The 17,241-nt window shown below is 40.4% G+C and overlaps 1 protein-coding gene across 1 annotated transcript in view; it reads left to right on the top strand.

Annotated features, from left to right (window-relative positions):
* Positions 1–10,458, top strand: part of PUDP (pseudouridine 5'-phosphatase) — a 62,557-nt gene extending 52,099 nt beyond the window's left edge. Inside the window, exon 4 of the mRNA XM_081907728.1 lies at positions 8,806–10,458. Within this exon, the coding sequence (XP_081763854.1) occupies positions 8,806–8,982 (177 nt within the window). The 3' untranslated portion in view covers positions 8,983–10,458. The remainder of the gene's footprint in view (positions 1–8,805) is intronic.
* Positions 10,459–17,241: the final 6,783 nt, after the last annotated feature.

Here is a 17,241-nt window from a genome sequence, read left to right as displayed (position 1 = left end):
AATGTAAAAATACATTTTTCACTTTTTGAGCCAATAAGCCTGATTTCTATAGATCCATGATCCCACAATTATTGCAGTAATATAGTACAATTGCATCTTCGGCACAATTAACTTGCATGATTTCAACCTTGTGCGGTTGAAAGCCAGCTGGTTGAAATTGGGCAAATTAAATGCTTGCAAGGTGGGGAGTTTACAAGCTCTTTTGGGGCTGGGTTTTCCCAGCACAGAAAGAGCGTCCAAGTTTTCCTCCTTGCTTACAAAGCAAGTCCTGCTCAGAGTGCAGGATCTGGAATGCTCTTGTGAGATTCTGTGGTAATTCGGATGATCCTGTGAGATCTTGTGAGAGCATCCCCGAGCCCGCTTGGTATGCCAGCTCCAGAAAATAAGGATGCTCACATGGGGGCAGTTCCAAGGGGCACTTTGAGTATATGTGTTTTGGCATATATGCACCATCCCCTTGCATAAGATGCAATCATATTGTATTCTGTATACCAAAACCATTTCCCCCACCCATTCCCTGGCTTTACATTTACATTTCTAGGCATCTCTTATTGCTTTTTTCAAATTATGAAAAATAATAGCTGTTAATTGTAGCACTCAAGCGGGGCTAGATGAAACCCAGTTAAACTATTGCAGTATTCTTTCCCTCCACAGTGAAGGACAGCACTGAAAGCTAAGATTGTTCTTGATGCTAGATATGAATAACTTGCCTAGAAAGCACTAAAATAAAATTAAGAGTCAGATTACTAAGAAAGTAAGATTACTAAGAAAGTAAGATTGTTCTGTTTGAGAGTCTCTTAAGCCATTTATGAATGTCCCAATAAACTAAACATCAACTTTGTCTCATTTTGTTTTCTATATAGACATCCCATGTATCCCAATGCTAGAAAGAGTTAGTATACAGCCTAGAAAAATATTTTTTTTAAGGAAAATAGTGTTTATAAATTGCTGTGGGGAGGAACTACCCTTGCTAGGTTTCACTAGTCATTTTCCTTCCTTATATCCTCCTGCAGTTGTAAAATGGGAGGTACATAGCTACTAAATTAAATACCTATTTCTGAGTATGCTTTAGGTGCGTAATACATACATTCAAACTCTGTCAATGGTCAGTGATTCTCTTTAGGATTTTACTCTAATTGTTCCACAACTTTATTACAGTGGACCCTCGGGTTATGTTACCTTCGGGTAACGTAACTTTCAGATTGCGAACATGGCACACCCAGAAGTGTATACTTCCAGGTTTCGCCGCATGCGCAGAGGCGCCCTATCGCGCTGCGCAGAAGCAGCGCCTCATGTTGCAGACTTTTCAGGGTACGCAAGGACCCCCAGAACGAATTAGGTTTGTATACAGAGCATCCACTGTAATGTTATACTAAGATCTGTAATCAGTGGGTTTACATTCTTGCTTAATCAGTGGCCCTATTGTACTGTCACATATTTTTCTTCCTTTATTTTTGTTGTCATTATTTTAGTTCTATTTCAAAATCAAATTCCATGTTTTAAAAACTGGTGTGGGGGTTTGCCACTTGTCACCTGTGAGTGCCAGTGTGCCACCAGTATTTCCTATGAAAGTTCTCAGTAAATAGCATCTCATAATTCACAGTGCGTGAGAGACTGTTTGCTCCTGCTGAGGTCCCATGTGCACAGGCTCAGTCTCTTCTACATGTCTCAAACCTCTTTAAACATGCTCTCATTTCATTGGATGCAAAATCAGACACCCACATCCCTTCCATTCTGAGCAAAGGCTGGGCGAATCAGTGCAGCAGTGGTTTATGTAGGCAACTTTTTGCTGCTAATGAAAAAAACCACAAACAGCATTTTGTTTTCTTAACTTTCTTCTGCTCTTTTTGACTTGGCAGCTATTTTGTGTTACGCCACACCCGTAACACTTTCTTAAAATTCTAAATGTGCTCACTGCCCCAGAAAGCTTGGGGACTCCTACTTTAATCAATAGATGCTTTACTCGTTTTATAGCCCCACTAGATGTTGCATTTTCAACTGCAATAGAATCTGCTTTGGAGGTGGAAAGATTTTATCAACAAGAAAAACTCAGAACATATAGACTAGCCGAGAAAAAGATAGGCGGCTATATACACACTTAAAGCACTCTGTCCTGAACCCCTGACCTACCTGGCAGCAAGTCGGTATGCTAAATCCAAAGTTCAAAATCTGAGATTTGATCCAAAGTCAAAAGGTCAGGGAACAAGGTTCAGGGTCAATTCAATTAACCAACTCTGAAATCCAGCAGGCAGCATACAGTTCAGAGTCAAACCTGAAACGCCTAACTTTTGTGTAGATTGAATGTTGTGGCACACAACAGGACAGGACAAATCTGTGATAAAGTGTCAGGGATGGAATTAGCTGCTCAGCACACCTTCTGTCTCCTCAAAATCTGTTCCAGGAAGCATTGGAGGTGCTGTAGTGGCAGCAGGGAGAATTGGCAGAATTTGTGTCCCTCTCCATTCCAGTGACAGAAGCCTCAGTTGGAGCAAAGAACCAATGTGGGGGCATATTTGATACCACATAATGATGCTTAATTGTCTTTGCTCTGTGCTTTGTTGTTATAAGAGAAAATGTTATTAGACCCAACTGTTATTCTTACAATAGACAAAGGAGTCATGTTGGATTCAGGTACAGAGAAAGAAAACAACAACAAACAAAATATAAGTATCAGTCTTTTTGAGAGGCAAAGTGGCATTCCAGCTTGCAGTCTTAATAACTGCTGGAGTATTCTCATATCCTTGGATTTATTATATTAATAGGGAGGGGGAAAGGGCAGTTGGTCATCACTGTGAGTCCTTTTTTTTTTAGTGACCTCTGCAAGACTCCCATCATTTGATTCAAAATACTGCTGGGATGTTGACAATAGGTGTCAGTACCAATAAAAACTGAAGAAAGATTAGGTACATTTATTTGTTGCAGCATTAACGCCACCGTAATTATGGGTCATTTTCCCAGCTTATTGGTAATTAAGTGTTTTAATTGCCTCCGGTTCCAAAGAATTAGTTAAGCTTTTCCATTATGCATATTGCATTCCACAGTCATTGTCGTTTTTCATACAATAAGCTTAATGACATCATGGAAGTCAATTAGATCTTTCAAGGGGACGTACTGAAGTATATTTATTTATACTGTGTGGATTAAAGAAAAAGTTTCTGAACAGCCTTGATAATGGTGTTTTGTGCAACGCAGAAGGATCTAAAGGCCAAGTATGTCAGAGTTGTTCCCTTTTCTGCTTTCTGAATGCAGTGGGAAATTGAAGAGTGTGGATTTATGTCTCAGACTAGCTAGATTGTTCACAAAGCCCACAGACAGGAGAGCTCTTCCAGAATTTTACAGCAGCTGTTCAGAGCCTAGCAATGTTGTTGGGTTCTTATTACTGGCAATACCAACAGTCAGTAGTCTCTGACTGAAAGAATATTAAGGCATTATCACAAGGAATTCTTCCGTTATTTCCAGGGGTGTTGGTAGGGAGGGTTGGCATTTGTAATTCAAAATAAAACCCCACATTACCCAAATGTATGTTAATATTTTAAAATTAATATTTGCCAGTGGCTAATTTGAGATATTTTAAAAGCATTCTTAGTATCTCTTGTGAAAATGTCTTTAATCTTCAACTTGAAATGAAGACTAAGTAAGAGAATTTAGTGAAAATGAAAAGATGCTTTGTGAAGGGAGAAGTTAAGAAGTTGAAAAGAATTCATATTAGCAGATTGTAAGGTATTGTGTCTCAGGTGTATTTTTTAAAAAAGACTTCTTTAGAAATCAATTTCATTTCATTGTTGTTCGCTGATATATTGATGGACACAAGAGGCCAGGCCCTAGATGGATAAGGCACAAATAAATGTGCTGTGTGCAGTTTTTGGGCTGATAACTGCTGTTGGGATAGCTCAGTCAGTAGAGAATGAGTCTTAATCTCTGATTACTCTTAATCTCTGGGTTTTGGGTTCCAGCCCCATGTTGGACAAAAGATTATTGAATTGCAGAGTGTTGGACTAGTTGACCATTGTGGTTCATTCCAGCCCTACAATTATATAACTCTACGACTCTATAGCATTTATATCCATTTAGATGCATACTTTTGAAACCTGATGATTAAGAAATGTGTTGGTATGGGTCTGGCCTTTTTCTTCTGTTTCTCGTATTGTAATCTGAGCATGAGCAAAAGAAGCACTTGTCCGAGAGTGCCAAGTTATGGCAGGGAACAGGAAATGCCTGGAGAAGAGATGTGATGGTCTTGGGTTCTGCTTAGAAACAGGTGGCATTAAATAATTTCCTGAGAGTTTTGTCAACTGAGACTAATAGCAAGAGCACCTAGAGCACCCTTCTGCAACATGATGTCTTCCAGATGTTTTGGACTTCAACTTCCATCCTAAGAGCATAAGAAGAACCTGCTGGATCAGGCCAGTGACCCATCTAGTCCAAAAACATCCTGTTTTCACAGTGGCCAACCAGATGCTTGTAGGAAACCTGCAAGCACAAGAGTATTTTCGATAACTGGTATTCAGAGGCAGAACATAGTCTTCACCGCTAGTATCCATTGATAGCCTATTCCTCCATGAATTTTCCCAGTCCTCTTTTAAAGCCATCCAAGTTGGTGGCCATCATTGTCTCCTGTGGGAAGGGGCTCCACCATCCCTGACTATTGGACACATTGGCCGGTGGCTGAAGGGAGCTGAAATTCAAATCTCAAAGGTACCAGGCTGCGGAAGACTGGCTTAGATACTTGAGAGATCCTGGGGAACACCTTAGCAAGACTGAACCTTGATAAGTCCATGTAAAAAGATTGGGCATTAAATGAAGTGGTTGTAAATAGCATGAGGACATCTCCATCCATATCCTTCAAACTTCATTTCTTTTATGCCTCTCTCGTTCCCCCTCAGCAGCTCCAGTTGTAGTTTCCACAGGTTTTCTAGATGTTGGGCTAAAACCATGTTTGAGCAATATGGGAGATATATATATTATGGTCATGTCTGGGTCAGAAATTCATGCACCTTTTAAGTGAAACTGCCATACTATGGCTTGATTAAGTAGACATAGCCACCATGTGGTAACCACTGGTGGGGCAGGGGGAGCACACCGCCCCAGCACCATTGGGGAGGGGGGTACCATCGCAGCTGCCCCCCCCCCGGACATGCGCTGCGCACCTCTCACTGCGCCAGACCATGCAGCTTCACCACTGATGGTAACCTCACCAACTGGAGGATAAAGTATTATTTCCAAAGATGGTGAACTAAAATCCTCTTTATTCTCTATTCAGTATCTTTGGCTGTTTGGAGTGCATGCTTCTAAATTCCTTTGTGCTTCTCTGATTAGCCATCTCCTTGGTATGTTTCATTACTTAAAGCCATGTCCTTGTATTTTCAACATGTGCTCAGATTTGTATTGCCAGCCAAACTCAGAGACAAGTCAGTATTGAGTCATCCTCAAAGTTTGCATGGAAATTCATCAGTTTTGATTTGCAAAATTCTGTTTCCCCTAGTGTCGCTGCCAGGAATCACCCTTATACTTTAAAATTAAATAGATTTATAGCTGCAGTTTTGTTTAACTGTATGCTTCTGTTCCTGAGCATATTCTACTCCTAGTTTGAACCTCTGGAAATTTTAGACCTGGGTGGTAGAAGCAAAGCTTCCTTCCTTCCTTCCTTCCTTCCTTCCTTCCTTCCTTCCTTCCTTCCTTCCTTCCTCCCTCCCTCCCTCCCTCCCTCCCTCCCTCCCAACATGTTTACATGAGCACAAGCTTAAGGGCCAGATTCTAGCTGGATAGACTCTGATATGCATCCAACTCAGAGGAATTGAATTTTGTCCAGTCCTGGCCCTGCCTTATTATGGTCTGCAAATGAACAGATTGCTGCATCCCTACAGCAGGCTGCACAATCACTGGAGCTAGATTGTTGCAGGTTCACCTGTGATACAGCATTCATGAAAACAGAAGATTCATTGTGCCCTGGCTTTGTAGAAGCATAAGGAATCTTTTAATGGCAGGGGGCATGATTGTTCCTTCAGACATCCTATTACCCGTTTATCAATGCCGTTCAGAAGTGTGGCTTCCCTGTTGGGGAGAATGCTTGCCCCGAATACATATGGATTCTAATCAGTGTCCCAGATGTCCTCTTCCTTTTCTCCAAGAATTTTTTATATGAATAATTAGTCACAATGGGGACAATTTACAGTCTGCAAGGAAAACACTTCTTACATTTATTCACAAAGGAGTCAATTTAAAGTCTGTGAGGGAAATGCCGTGTTTCTTAATTTTGATCCAGGACTAAAATACTTTCATGTATCAGTATTTTGCATCCTTAAGGGTACTGTTGACTGTGCCACATTAGGCTGCGGAAAGGAAAAGGCAAATAGAGTTATCAATGAGAACAGAACACCCTTTTAGCAATGCACAGATACAGACAAACATCCTACCAAACCACTAAATGGGCAAGCTTGAATTCTAGATGTTGGTTTGATTACTAATTTATTAAGGAATTCAGTATTTAAGGGAATATTATAAAGCTTTTAGAAACTTCCTCATTTAAGTGAAATTAATTACTGCTTAATATATTACACCTTCCTGTACTGACATATTTAACACCTGACATAATTAATTTGCTCTATAAAATCAATGTGAGGCGAACCACCAGAGTTCCTTAGATGCCTTCTGAACAAGGTTATCAATTTATCTATCATCTCATGCATTACTTGCCTTCCAACTAGAAGCTCAGAGCAGTGTACTTTGAGCTAGCCTATTTTTCTCAGCAGCCCTGCATAATAGGTAAGGCTGAGGGATGCTGACTATAGATGTTCAAAGCGCTTGTGCATGGCTCCCCCCACCCCAGTTTGCTTTCTCTTTTTGTGCTCTTTTCTTGCAAGCACTAAAACCAGAATTGGGGAACTGAAACCAATGCCCCCCCAACAAAAAAACATTTCAACACATGAAGAAATGGTTTCTGATAGACTTCTACATCTTATGCAAACCTTCCTCAAGATGGTTGACCAAATGCATTTGTTGGTTTCTATTATTTTTTTCAAGAAATCAGAAGAAAAATAGGCACTGAAATCTTGTCACATTGAGATGAAACGTCTATTAATATGAATTTTTTTTTGCTTCAGATTGTAGTATGCAATGGTAGCTAAACTGTTGTATTAAAAAACCATAAGTGTGTAGTAAGTTTCACTGAAATATTTGCCTTGCATTTTCAATTTATAAATTCAGAGTTAGCACTTAAATTGTTTTATTCTGACCTTTTCTTTCTACACTCCTAACACATCATTTGAGACAAATTGTAGACCAAGGGATTCTGTTCTCTTATGGTGATATAAATCTCTAATATTTACAACTTAACTGAAGGGGGAGGATACAGAACAGTGATATTTTAGTAACAAAATGAGCTCATTTAATTTTCACAATACAGGTCTGATGTGTATTTATTGCTTAATAAAGAATTGGTTCCCTATTAAAGAATAAGAATGACTGAAATAAAATGTCATCATCCCCCCCTTAAAATTTGTATCTGGTTGAGAACTGAGGAATACATAAGTAAACGAATAAGAAATATTTCGGCTATAATGTTCTTGTTTTGTAATGACAACAATAATGCACAGTTCTAGCCACGGCACTGCAATAATGTTGTGCGAAATAGCTGCTTGTCTTACTGGATCAAATGTTTTTATGGTGAAATCTGTCATAATTGTCCATGAACACCATTGAGTGTGGAGGCTGCATTCAGAGTCAGCAACCTAATTGGCACAAGAGCCTATAGAGAAATGGGTCAGTGCTTCTGACTGTTAACCAGAAGGTTGGTGGTTTGAGCCCACCCAGGGATAGCTGTGGACAGGATTCCTATATTGCAGCCGGTTGGGCTAGATGACCCTTACGGTCCTTCCGTCTCTACAATTCTATGATGAACTGGCATGTAGGAGCTGGCACATTAATGAGCTTTGAAGGAAGTTGTTCACCCAAATGAGTCTGAAGGACTTTACTCGCTGCCTTTCCCTGCTTCTCCTGGATCATTGCCTGCATCCTGTTCTAACGATGACCAGCCACATGCCTTTGAGATATCTATAAGCAGGACCTAAGCACAACATCACTATCCCCTCCTACATTTTTCAGCCACTGATATTTAGAAACATGCTGCCTCTGACCATGAAGGCAAAGCATAGCCATCTCATGGCTAGTAGCTAATGATAGCTTTATGCTCCGTGATTTTGTCCAATCCTCTTTTAAAGCCATCCAAGTTGATGGCCATCATTGTGACTGCATTCAGGCACCATTTTCCCAATGTTTCCTTAGCGGATAATTCCCATTTTTGGAAATCTGGAAAGTTTAGTGCTCATTTCCATGTTAATTGCTTCCCAAAGGAATCTGTTTGCAACCCGTTTAAGAAGGAAAATTGCAGGATGAAATTGGGGGCAGTATCTTGGCATATAGTTCTTTCCATGGGTGAATCATGGGGAAAGAAGAAGCACAAAAATAGTGGTGACTTTTTGAATGATGTCCGCTTTTGTGTCATACTACGGCCACTAAACGTTAATGAAATAAAGTGCGACATTGCGGTATATTGATCAAAAAGCCACAATTCAACAGGCAATTCCATAGGTTAACTATGCACTTGTGTGAAGAAGTCTCTTTTGGTGTATATGCATATGTTTAAAAATGCATTCTTAAACTACTGGTATTTTCTAAGTAAAGTATTCCCTGAAGACTGTAAAAAAATGTGTATATGACATAGGAATTAAAGCCAAATGATTTCATTTGCTGGATATACGCAGAATCAATTTTCTGATTATGGTGCTCTGTTTTCTTTCTACTTCTCAGTGTCTTGTCTTTGAAGATGCCCCCAATGGAGTCAAGGCATCACTGACAGCGGGAATGCAAGTGGTGATGATTCCAGATGAAAACCTGAACAAAGATCTTACGAAAGAAGCAACTCTAGTGCTCAAGTCGATGGCTGATTTCAAACCAGAATTGTTCGGTTTACCACCATTTGATTGAGAATAGTTTAATTTTTAAAACATTTTAATTTAGCCATATTGATTTCAGAGAAAAAAGGCTTTTTAGACTATTGTAATCATATGTTCCACTTTTATTATTAGACTGCTGAAAATAAATCTCATTTATTAAAATTGCACAGATGGAAAGATTGTACACCAGACCCCTTGCCCTTGAAACTTATAGACACTTAGATGGGAACTCAAAAGGCCCACTCAGTACTAAACACAGGAGGTAGATTTTCAGAGGAATTGCAGCATATCAGCTGTGATCGCGAAGAAATATATCCCACCCAGACAGCAGTTAGCCTTAGGCACAAAGCTCTCATTGGTGCCAGTCATTGGGATCTTGAAAATCCTCATAGGCCATCATGGAGTTAGAGATTGGCTGAGCAACTATTTCCATTCTGATTGGGTCTCATTGGCACTCAATTATTGGTCTAGCCCATCTGTTCAGACTCATTCTGGCCCATTGTACACATTTTGCCTGCCCTTTTTACATTAGGTGCACATTGTTCAGTGCTCTTCATCTGTAAAATATTCAGTTTGTACACATCTTTTACATAAATTATGTACTTTTGTGCACAGAAAATGCATTGCAAAATCTGGAGAAGTGCATAATCTGACCGGGCGTTCCGATCCACCCGCAAGTTCAGGTGTGTCAAGTTGGGTTGGACCATTCCAAAAAACAAAACAAGAAACCAGATCAATTACTCCCTCATCCCTAAAAGCAGTATAGGGAAAAGCAATATATGCAGGTTCCTTTACTGTGTCTAAATGGGCCTTGAATTATGTCTTGGTTTTTTTCCTGCCTTGCTTGAAATTCCACATTTCTATAATGTTCTGGCTTCATCTTGATCGGGGGATATTATTTACTATAAGCCCATGATACAAAATCTGTTGCAAAATTCTTACTTGCCTGGATCAAAGCCAGACAAACAGGTTGTAAGACTGCAGGCAGGACTCTGCTAATTTGAACGTTTCTTTCAAAGTAATTGTTTTAGTTGTGTGGTTATAATTCCTTTATACAGTTGCTACCAGCCCAACAGAATATTCTCTTGTCGTTGTCTTTGCTTGCACAGACTGGCCATGCTCCTTTGCTGTTCTGTTTTTATTTTCACTGTGCTTTTTCCTTCCCCAGCAGTGCCAATGGTAGAGAAAACGTCTCTTGCTAGCTTCAGGATCCCTCTGCTAAGTGCCAAAACAGTTCTACTTCTCCTCCTCCCTGTTTATCTTGATTAACCTTGTCTGGTGACTTCGTGATTGTATCATTTGTTCAGATTTAGTTTGCTGGATAATGTTTTCATTGTTGCCTTTTCTGGTGCTTTGATCAGAACTGCACCATCCTCACATGTCTTGAGATGGCATCTGCAATGTTGCCCATGGAAAACAGAATTGTATGTACCTAGCACTGACCCGTATTCAAATTCTTTATCAGGAAAAAGCAAATAATTGGATTTAAATAAATTCTTCTAATCAAGGTGTTTGCATTTTTGTTTTTGTTTTTCTGTAATTCCATTTCTGCTATCCCGGAGAGAATGAACAGTGAACCAGGTAGAGTGGTGAGGGCCACTTCCTGGATATCCTGCTCTGGATTCTTAAAGGTTCACCTGATACCACCCACATGTTCTCAAGCTTATTGCTAAAGAAAAAGAGGCATTTTTTTTTAAAGAGGGGGGAAGGATTGTGGATTTTATGATGTTACAATATTGTGCCTTATACCAAATCACAAAGTGTGATCACCTCAACTGAAAACTTATACCTAAAGTACCCTAAAGCTTATACATTTGTTTTCTCACCTACATGATTATAGGCTACTTCGTCAGAACTATTTGGAGAGAGTCTTTAAAGACTCCTTCAAAGCAAATGTAAAAAAAAAAAAGTACCGTATTTTTTGCTCTATAAAACACACCAGACCACAAGACACACCTAGTTTTTGGAGGAGGAAAACAAGAAAAAAAATATTCTGAATTTCAGAAGCCATAACAGCAAGAGGGATCGCAGCGCAGTGAAAGCAGCAATCCCTCCTGCTGTTCTGGCTTCTGGGATAGCTGCGCAGCCTGCATTCACTCCATAAGACGCACACAAATTTCCCCTTACTTTTTAGGAGGGAAACGTGAGTCTTATAGAGCAAAAAATGTGGTACTTTAAACACCGACAATTGGGAAACACTGGTCTGCAAGCACTCCAGTTGGAGGACAGCCTTTACCAAAGGTGTCATGGGCTTTGAAGAAGCACAAACTCAGGATGTAAGGGAGAAACGTGCTAAGAGGAAGGCGCGCTTGGCAAACCCTCACTGTGATCAACTCCCACCCAGAAACCTATGTCCCCACTGTGGAAGGACATGCGGATCCAGAATTGGCCTGCACAGTCTCTTATGGACTCACTGTTAAAACCATGTTCATGGAAGGCAATCCTACTCAGCTACGAGTGATCGCCAAAGAAGAAGAAGAAGAAGACTATTTGGAATGGTGCACCCAATGCCACTCTGAGTCCACAGAGCTGAGATTTGTAGCACAGTAAAACTCAAGTGTTATCCATTAGACCAGTGGTTCCCAAACCTTTTAAGTGGTCTTACTAATTTTTCTGTCCGTTGCAGCAATTATAGCACACTGTGCTATGATTTAACACTATTTTTACACCCACAATATGGACCACTTGAATGAAGCTCCTGCATTAGGCTATAGTTCAGGAGAATGTATCTTGAGTGCTATTTTTATAGAAAAAGGGGTGCCGGAACTCACCATGAACACCTCCCTTGTTCTCTGGCTGCCACCTCAGAGATGCTAGAACTGAGTTCTTGTGAGTTCCATCTGGGGCAAGGGGGGGGGAGTCCTGGGTATCTTCATGTTGGAATGTTTTGTACTGCTTGATGCTTAATGGACATCAGTCCCTCAGTTTTTCAGAAATTCTTGAATTCAAATTTTCTTTTGGGCCCATTAACCATGCATTACCTAGGACAATTTGCCTTTAATGGAGCTATTTATATCACACCTTTATGTAGCTATTTATATAGCTTTACACAGCCTTCTGCATCTTAATTCCTCCAAGTCTGGTAATGGAATCCTTTTCAATGTGTGCATCCATACCGTTTTCTACTGAGGAGGGTCCTTTCAGATCTGCTAGGTGCAAGATTGGAAAGAAGGTCACCCTTGCTCCTAACTTCACATCCTGAAGGAAAAAGAAGTACTCACAGCCCTAAGAACACTCCTGTTTTTTAAACAAGGCTGCATTTAGGAAGTGGCATGCAAAACAGCGCCTTCTTTGCAGCATAGAATAAAGAAGTAAACCTGAAATGGAGAATGTGAGTTGAAAAAGCCTCAGTGAAAAAGAAACATCCCTTAAATAGGTTCTATTGTTTCACAGTATTATTGTACAATCTTAAGGATTTCCTAAGTGCGGCCAGTCCCTTGCCAAAAGCAAGGTTTTCAGTCAGTACTGATGGGCAGCTTGAGTTCATGCTGGGCTGCAAATGAAGAATGGAAAAAATTAGGAGTACGGTCGTACCTTGGTTTTCAAACAGCTTAGTTCTCAAACATTTTGGCTCCTGAACGCCGCAAACCTGGAAGTGACTGTTGCAGTTTGCAAACTATTTTTGGAAGCCGAACGTCCAACGGGGCTTCTGCAGCTTCCGATTGGCTGTAGGAGCTTCCTGCAGCCAATCAGAAGCCACGCTTTTGTTTCCAAACATTTGGGAAGTTGAACGGATTTCCGGAACGGATTACGTTTGGCTTCCAAGGTACGACTGTACACTCAAGAGGACTGCTAATTCTTTCCTTTGAATTTGGGTTATCTGACACCATAGTGATGTCAGGTGTTTGGAGGTGAGAAGCCCGAGCCACCTACAAAAGAGGTCTGTGGTGGGGGATGAGGGCGTGAGCTCAGGATGTGGCCTGCTGGCTGTATTCTGTTCCCTACCCCTGATATAGGTGATGAAATCCTGCCTCTTCTGCCCCCCGTACAAATTTGTTTTCTTATGGAATAGTGGACTTCTCTTACTGATATTAAAATACAGTGGTACCTCGGTTTAAGAACAGTCCTGTTTACAAACTATTCAGTTTATGAACTCCACAAAACTGGAAGTAGTGTTCCTGTTTGTGAACTTTACCTCAGTCTACACATGGAAGCTGAACAGTGGAAGGGCACCGGTGGTGGGAGGCCTCATTAGGGAAAGTGTGCCTCGGTTTAAGAACAGATTTGTTTTAAGAACAGACTTCAGGAACGGATTAAGTTTGTTAACTGAGGTACCACTGTAATTTTATAATCCTAATGTCCTTCCCAGCAGTAATTATCCACAATCTGATTATTCCAACAAAACAGTCTTTTGAGTTCCTCAAAAGATTCTCTCTCTCTCTCTCTCTCTCTCTCTCTCTCTCTCTCTCTCTCTCTCTCTCTCTCTCTCTCTCTCATCCCCCGACACATCCTAATCAATGGGGAACAATTCCTGTTCACTGTATGTCACCAGCTAAATATTTGCAAGGCTGATTTCACATAGAGGGATTCTTGTTTTAGCCAATATTATTTCAAAGAAAGCATTCCACTCAAATTTCAACTTTTTGTGTTGCCAGGCACAGGAATTGAATCACACTTTTCATCCATTAGCTAATGCCACTATCTGGAGAAAGCTTTCAAGTGTAAAACAGGTGCCTCTTGGGATCTCTTTCCTTCATAATTGCTTGAGTCCAACTGGGGACTTATTAAGTGGAACAAACTCTAATAAGTCAGAATTAACAATTTTTTCAAAGTATATTTACCATTTACTATGACTGGAATGCAACAGCCAGGGCATGTCTCATTTATGAACTTTCCCCAAATGAATGATTACAAAAGTATTGTAAATCTTTAGCAAGTACATTCTCAATTTGTTAAATATTAGCTGTTACACACAAGAATTGCAAGGTCACCACCATACACTGTCTACGGTCAGTGTGTTCTGAATTGACCCTTGAAATGTATCAGTAACTTCTTTCTTCCCTAACATGATACACATGACAGTTATGAGGAAATCTCTTCTACTGTCGTACCTTGCTTTGTGGCCGGATCTGTTCCGGAACCCTGGCCACAAGCCAAAAAGGACGCAGGGTAAAGCGGTGTACACTTTTGTGCATGCGCGAAGCACGATTTAGCGCTTCTGCGCATGTGCAAGCGGCAAACTCGGAAGTAACCCGTTCCGGTAGTTCCAGGTTTGCCAGAATGGACGCTAGACAAGGTGGACATTCACAGAGGTATTACTGTACTTAGAGCTATCTCTTACTCTGTTCTTTATAAGCTAAATATTTATATAATTCCATAATCAAATTAAAGGGCAGTTTACAATATTTTATTAGGTTTTCCTTAAAGATCATGATGTGTGGAGCACAGTTTGATTAATAATCAATCTACGGGGGAAATGGATTCATTACTTGGGCATTTGAGAATCTTCTGAATATATTCTCAATGAACCTGACCGCCAGACCTCTCAGACACCTGATGCCTTCAGCATGCTCATTCACATAACGGTGACAGCCTCATAAAATTAGAAATGGTGTGACTTGTGCTTATACATATGATATAGTCTAGAGCAGAGCTGGGAAACCTGTGGCCCACAATGTTAATTGACATTCAGCATCCATCAATGCCAGAGTCAATAGTGGTGATGGGAACTGTAGTTTAACAACATCTGGAGAACCACAGATTCCCCCATTCCTAGGCTAGAGAGTCATATTGGGAAAGGGGTTTCTGTCCGTTGCCTTTCAACAGAAAATCCCCCCCAAACGTTGTAGGGCTTGGCAGTTCCTCTGCTCTACTTTCTGCTCTGTAAAATAGTGGTGAGAAATCGGCACCCAAATAATAGCTTCTATGTGAGAAGACTAATAATATTGTTGGCCTTAAGATACAAGAGTGGGCATGCGATAGGTTAAGATGCAGCCAACACAAGACCATCCCTGACAAGCTCATAATGATTGCGATGATGATTGTGGGCTGTTCTTCTGTACTATAATCTCTTGTATCAACAGAGAAACCTAATCCTATTAAAGCCTGTGAATCCAAACCCGACCTGTGAATCCAGATGGCAAGCAAACACATTGCCCATATGTTTGATTTCACTACTTTTCCATGAAAAATCTTTCAGAGAATGAGCTGCCAGTTACAGCGAAACATTTGGGAGTTGTTCTCTAGGAAGATTCTACCTTGACACATTGAAACCTGTAATATTTCATAAACTAGCATTTACGAAAGGAGTGTCATCACGAGATATATATATATATATATTCTGCTTCCATTAAAATGTGGGGCTGCGGCAGGGGTAGACGCTACTTTCTAAGTCCAGATGCTCCAAAATGTTTGCAGTGAAGGAGCCACACAGCATATTAACTACAGAATCTAGTTTTCTGCATGTAATCCCATTCCTTGTGCAGGAACTTAACTAACTTCTGAGACCCTCCTGGTGGTCCCTGTGTAGGGTGAAGTATGCAGTGAAGGGTTTGGAAAAGGGCCTTTTTGGTGATGGCTCCACTTCTGTGAAATTCTCTCTCCGCCAAGGTATCTCTGGACTCATATACACACACATTATATATACCCATCGGAGGAGTGGGGTGTGTGTGTGAAGATTTGCTAATTGATTTATTTTCACAGATACATACAGAAGTGAGGAACTTTTCTTCAGTAGCCAGTCATTTTCACAATTCTGTTGAACTGCAATTAATGGTTTTAGGTTTTAAACTGCTGTACAACTGCCACGATATTTTATGAGGGATGGTCTATAAATACTTTTATAAATAAATGTAATGCAGCATTTTTCTGTTTGTTGGAGTTGCAGAACTGTGGTGCTTTTTAAAAGTTATACTTGATTTTAATTGTATTATATTTTTATTGATGTAAACCAATGTTAGCCTTATTAGCGAAGGGCAATATATAAAACTTAGTGATTTAATTAAATAGTTTGCTTCCAGGGTCCCTTCTAATTCTATTCTTAAATAGTATATTACAATGGCTTTACACTGGATTAAAGCCCTGATCTTCCAGGTCTGAGTTCCATACTCCAACCATTACATCACACTGCCGCACACTGATTACAGAGTTTGTGTATGTTGCCCAGACAGTTTCTCTGGTTTGCAAATGTGACCTATAGGCACAGAAAGGTTTCTGCCTCCTTGAGGGTGATGTGCTGAGTTTGGAAGTGGGAAAACCAGGTTAAAATCCCTTCTCTTCTATAAAGCATCGTTGGTGGCCTTGGGCATGGATCAGTTTCTTTCCACTCACGTCATTGTAGAATTGAAATGCACCTCTCTTAGTGTCTTCTTGGAGGATCAGACTGAAGCAGGCCATCAAAACGCCTCTTGAGTTGTGATGGGGATTCCCACTCCCAGCTGCTCCACCCGGAAGCGTAAGGGCTGCCAGTAAAAGCAGATGAGTTTGCCCGCCACTGTTCCGAACCAAGCTCGTCAATTGTAGGACAAGAGTTCAACAGCTAGACTCAGAATTTAATTTCATATTTCAAAAGAAATGGCAAGGAAGGAATCCTGAAGGGAGTCATCTAAAGGTCAGAACCATATATATACTTTTACCACTGAACCAGCAATGATGAGGTGGGGGTTGAGGATCTTCTTGTTCATTCTTCGAGAGCCTGCCTTTCTGGGAAAATAGCATTTAGAAATCACAGCAGACAGTTGCCACGGCTTTCTTCCCATCCAGGCTTCACTGGCTTATATTGCTAGGTATTTGCTTCAGTTATGAAGTAGAGCGGGGCTGGAAAATAAGCAAGTTATCCCACCCCCATTCTACAACAGCCCATCTTCCACCAATACTACCCCAATCTGAAATTAAGTTTGCAAAAAGCAAGAAAAGAGTGATAAGGACCAAATTATGGCTTGAAATATAGACCATGTGGATTTTGAATTAAAATATTTTTTTTTAAATATATTTTCTGTATCTATATACTTTGAACCATATGTTCAAAGTTGCATCATTAATGAGTTACTGTTAGGGAGACTGGAAATTCTTTGGAAGTACAATATTTCTGAGCAGAATAGATGTACTAATCATTCTGGAGCATTCTTGGGTTTTTTCCCTTGGCACAGGAAGAGAGGGCTATTATGTAAAGGCATGCTTTTAGGGTGTGTGTTCAGGTTGAAATCTAATTATATGTCTCCATTTTTATTTTTATTTTTTGGGAGGGAGGGGTGTAGAAAGGTGAGTAAAAGGGAGCTTGTACAATGAACTAAAACACACCTGACAAATTGCTTGTCCTGTATCATATGATAACCTTTTGGAACATGCAGGG

Source organism: Podarcis melisellensis (genome assembly GCF_964234715.1).
Source record: "Podarcis melisellensis genome assembly, chromosome: 4".
Lineage (NCBI taxonomy): Eukaryota > Metazoa > Chordata > Lepidosauria > Squamata > Lacertidae > Podarcis > Podarcis melisellensis.
This window is presented reverse-complemented; position numbering and strand designations above follow the sequence as displayed.